Below are 5,000 nucleotides of genomic sequence, written 5' to 3'. Positions count from 1 at the left end.
GATTTCCACTTCCTGCGCTATAATGCGCGGCGTTGTGTCCTGAGTTGTCCAATACATTTAGTAAGAACGGGTATTTCCGACAAATATGGTTGACCAGTTCTAGATGGGCATCAAACGACGCTAAATGAAGTATCGTGCTCCCTGAAACAGTCTGAGACATCGGATTGCTTCCTCTGGCTATAAGATCTTCGAGAACGTTCACAAATCCTCCTCTGGCAGCATAATGCAAAGCCTGTGCAGCATTGACATCTTCCATCAATAACATGTCTGGAAACATGTCACACATTTTTTGTATGATTAACCGCTTTCCGTTGTAAGCTGCAATGTGAAGATATGTTTGCCCCTCCTCGGTGGTCGGCATCATTTTGTTAGGCATTACTTCAATAAACTTGAGTAGAATATCTATATGACCTTCTTGAGCCGCAAAGTGGCTAGGCAGATAGGATCGCTTGTTTTTAACGAGAGCCATATTAGGTTGAAATGAGAGAATAAACTCTACCATTTTAGCTTTTCCTGCAAATGCTGCTTCATGGAGAAGTGTACTACCGTCTTTAGCGACACCGAGGTAGTCCGCTCCGGAAGCTTCCAAAAACTTCAAGATGTCTACGAAGCCTCCAAGAGATGCGGCATGGCAGCATGTGTATCCATTGTTGCTCCGCGTTAATACGAGATTCTTAAAGTTTCTGCACAAGTATTGGACGTTCTCTATATTACCATAATAGCATGCTTCATGGAGCAAAGTGCAGCCATCGGCGCTAACGACGTACGGATCAATGAAGTTTTCCACTAGGTATGATAGTACATCAACACTGCCACCAGCAGATGCATCATGCGCTGGTGAATTCCCATCTCTGTCAATTGCCTGAGCCATATTCGGATATTTAATACACAAGTATTGCACTAACTCTACATGACCACTAAAAGCAGCCAAATGTACAAAACTTCTTCCGTCGACTGTGCGCTCATTTGGATCGACCCCTTGGCTCAGAAAGAAAGATAAAGTTTCTATATTTCCTTTTCTAGCCGCTATCTGTTGTGGCATAAAGGACTCGTCGTTTTTAAGATTTTGCAGGTTTTCATATTTATCCCAAATGAATCGGAGAATGCTCGTGTGACCATTTGCAGCAGCGAGGTGGAACATTGTGTTTCCGCCGTCTACCTTTATTGTTGGATCAGCACCCATCGATACAAGAAGCTGAAAAGTGTCTAAATGCCCTTCACGAACAGCATAATGTGCGCAACTCATCCCAAAGTTGTTTGTATATCCTATCAGAGTTGGATATTTTGAGCAGATATATCTCACAAGGCTGGTCTTTCCGAACATCGAAGCTACATCAAGAATAGTATTCCCGTCGCTTGTTTGTACTTTCATATCAAAACCATTTTGTTCCAACAACTGCAGTATGTCAGTTTCACCACTCTTTGAAGCTATATGAATGAGTGCTTCCCCTGCTTGATCTTTTCGTCTTTTCAATCCTGACAAAATATCGGCATCCGTCTTCTCTATTAAGTACTTTGCAATTTCAACTTTTCCCATTCTACATGCTATTTTCATAAGATCAGTAGTTGATGGATATAAAGCAAATACTGGATTGCAAACTAAATCAATCAGTTCGATGCTCCCGCTTGCAACGGCAGACATCACTACTTGTTTATGTCCTTCAGTGCAAAATTTGAGAAATGCAGTAAATTCTATGTTCGCTTTAATCTCCAACGCACTGGAAACAAGATCTGCCACACCGTCTACGAGCATTGACGAGATATTTCCTTTCATCTTCTTCAATGATTCGCCCAACCTATGTATAACGCTCAAGTGATCTGCCCATAGTAGGTGCGAAGCAAATACCATGCCGTTTTCATCTGGTACCATGCAAATTTCCAAACTGATCTTTTCGAGAAAAAGATCGAAAAACAACTGCTGGTCCCAAACATCTAAACAAGCGATTTGCTCGAAATGCATTGGCTTAGTTTTTATTGCTTTTTGTATGACATCTACGAATGTTCTGCACATTGGTTTTGTAACAGTCTTCTTGAATTTTCCTTCATCTAAATCTGTGCAAAATGTCTCTTCACTGTCTTCTATGACTAATGGAATTTCTAGGAAAGCACTGACAGGCAGTATTTCAAAAATGGATGAAAAATCATTGTCCAGCAGGGTATAGAGAATTGCAAGGAATATAATCCTGTGAGAAAACTGCAGACAGTTTTCCTCATCTTCAACAATAAAATTCATGTCTTTCATCAATTGGACAGAATTCGAAACTTCAATATAGGAACACTTCAGTGGTTTGTACATTTGAAGAAGCGTCATAAAATGTTTCTTGTCGACATTGCTAAGACCTGAGGCAGGGTAGTGTCTGTCCATGATCAGTATTAGAACCAGCAGTACATAACTCGAGAAATTATCTTCTTTTAATGTATTTATCTTCTCAACAATATACTGAAACGGATCTGCGAAGAAATTACTGAGGTTTTCCATTTTTGCACACTGAGAGAGACTACACATCAGTGGAAATCCAATCTGACATTGGTGGCCATTAAGTTGCTGAGCTATGTCAACCGAATGGTGCTTAATGTTTGGCATGTACAAGTATAACAGATCCATTTTCTCTTTGTCTGTCAGCTTGTATTCGTTAGAATCGAAATCAACGCGGTATTTGTCTGATTGAATGAAAGACTGAATATTTCTGTTCGAATCGTCCCGTAGCACTTCTAGTATATCGTTTTCAGATGTCAAAACTAGAGTTATTCTTTTCTTGTTAATCATTTCTGTAGTGCTCTTCAGAATGTCTTTAAACTGGTTCACACGTATTTTGTTCAGTTTTCCAGTCCCGAAGCAGTCGTCAACCAGAACAACGGCGTGCACTGATGTATCTTGTAACAATTTTATATATTGTAGATTTTCAAATATTAGTGGAACGGTGTCGTGATCTGGATCAGTTAGAGTAGTGAGCAAATCAAGAGCGGTATGAGTTTTACCGCTACCCGGTTTTCCACTCAGAATTACAATATTGTGCGCCTTTGCGATTTGAACAGCGGAACGAAGAGCTCTCGATCCATTGTCGTCTTTTTCTGCCGACGAGTGACAGACATGATGTAAATGTAGCTTTTTCTTTGTAGAGTCTGGCAATAAAAATGATCATTTAAACAGCAGGCGTATACTATGTTTTTGTCGCGAAATGAGCCATGCTAAATGTAGGCAACGAATGTATGAACATAAAACACTGTTTTTTCATGAAACCAGAGGAATTATTTATTTATAGGATATTTAACTTAACTTTGTGTTTCAATAACAAAATAATGCACGACAATCTGTAACACAATGGATGAACGCAGTCTATGAATACGTACGCGCAATACCCCTTATCATCTTAACATGAGCTTTGTTTTGTGTGACACCTGGAATAATAAAAATGCATTATGTGGTATTTGTTTATATAATTATATCGTAATTCTTAAAATAAAAGATGGGTATACTATATCGCTATATTAGATGTCTTATTTAGAGCGCGAAATATCTGAAAGTCTCCAATACATATTCTAAATGATATTTTGATACACCCAGCGGTTTTTGCTCATACAGTCGAACCCCGGGCCGTTGACTGAACTGCAAAGGACCGGCGAAGATTCCTCGAGACTCGAAAAAATCGAGCCAATCGGGAAAGTTAACCTTCAGCATAAAGAAATTGATACTTTACATCTAGTTCGAGTCAACGAGGAATTCGAGCCAAGTGAGTTCGAGCCAACGGGGCTTAACTCTAGAATACAAAGTGCACGTCTTAAGGTCTTACTTGATAATACTTTCTCCGACTTGTCTGTTGTTTCCTCAATAACCTCCATCCGAGATCCCTGTTGAATTCTCGCACTCTCTGGAAAATAACTATAAGATGTATTTACCATTTTTGTTCATGCTTCAACTTTATATGGCCACCCATATCTTTACTCGTAAGAGTATGTCAAAAAAAATCCTTCGCACCTATAGTGGACATACATGCAGTTTAAATGATATCATACATGTATTTGTAAAGAATAACGTGGACGTTAATTATTTTTCATCTGTGGAGTTGCTTTTCATAAAAGACCTAACATACATTTTGTGCATGATGAAATGAAGCTATTCATAATAAAACAGACAGATTGCCAATAAACCATATGTTTCCACTTTCTATGAATTCTAGGTCTGTTGATACTGATATTCATATTTGGAAAAGACAGAATGTGGTTTATACTGCCGTCTAATCTAAGCTATATGATACCAACCTCTGGACAGTGACCTTCGTGTTGTGTGTACGTCATCTACCGGGCTCGACATCCGGAGCGGAGTACTGGCCGGTCGCGTCCTCAGTCTTGCTGTACCTAAAACATCAAGCTTTTATCACCACATGCTATTCAAAATGATCAGGATTGATTCCGTTTCCTATGTAAATACGTTAATTCCTGATATATCCAGGAAAATTGAGGCAACTGAACCAGAGTCTTCTTTGATAAAAGATGTGCAAAAAAACATGAACACCCAGAAACACACACGGATTGAGATTGACTGTTTTTAAGTACATAAAAACATATGCTGGTGAACTCGTTTCTGTGTATAACTGTTCGCATGTGGACACTGCTTGTTTTAAACGCTTCTGTTGTATACTGGTATTGCCATGTGTATGTTGTCAACAGTCAGACCAAGTTCTAAAACATAATGAGTTTGTGATTCGGGCTCAGAAAAGTGAAATCTTAATTGTTTCAAAATATCTAGAATATAACTAATATTGACAAAAGTCGTATGCCTGCTTGTAAAATATATTTACTTGTTACAGATACCACACAGTGAATCCTCTTTGCATCTGTAAAAGCATGTTTACAACCAAAACAAGGCGTTTCTGAGCTGCCGAATCAGAGTCCGAAAATCAGACTCAAGCCATTAGTTAATATGGGCCATGAAATTTAATTAACGGTAAAATGAGACTTACCCCTGCCTACTAGCACGCTCCGCTTGGTTGGCCGCGGGC

The 5,000-nt window shown here is 39.1% G+C and overlaps 1 protein-coding gene across 1 annotated transcript in view; it reads right to left on the bottom strand.

The window, feature by feature from the left end:
• The window catches only part of LOC128236961 (uncharacterized), an 8,135-nt gene that overhangs the window by 1,103 nt on the left and 2,032 nt on the right, over positions 1 to 5,000 (bottom strand). Inside the window, exons 3-7 of the mRNA XM_052952103.1 lie at positions 4,962 to 5,000; positions 4,261 to 4,356; positions 3,792 to 3,869; positions 3,352 to 3,399; positions 1 to 3,123 (exon numbers count right to left, since the gene is read on the bottom strand). The exon at positions 1 to 3,123 is cut by the window's left edge and continues 1,103 nt beyond it; the exon at positions 4,962 to 5,000 is cut by the window's right edge and continues 99 nt beyond it. Of these exons, the coding sequence (XP_052808063.1) occupies positions 1 to 3,123; positions 3,352 to 3,399; positions 3,792 to 3,869; positions 4,261 to 4,356; positions 4,962 to 5,000 (3,384 nt within the window). The remainder of the gene's footprint in view (positions 3,124 to 3,351; positions 3,400 to 3,791; positions 3,870 to 4,260; positions 4,357 to 4,961) is intronic.

Source organism: Mya arenaria, chromosome 6, assembly GCF_026914265.1.
Source record: "Mya arenaria isolate MELC-2E11 chromosome 6, ASM2691426v1".
Lineage (NCBI taxonomy): Eukaryota > Metazoa > Mollusca > Bivalvia > Myida > Myidae > Mya > Mya arenaria.
This window is presented reverse-complemented; position numbering and strand designations above follow the sequence as displayed.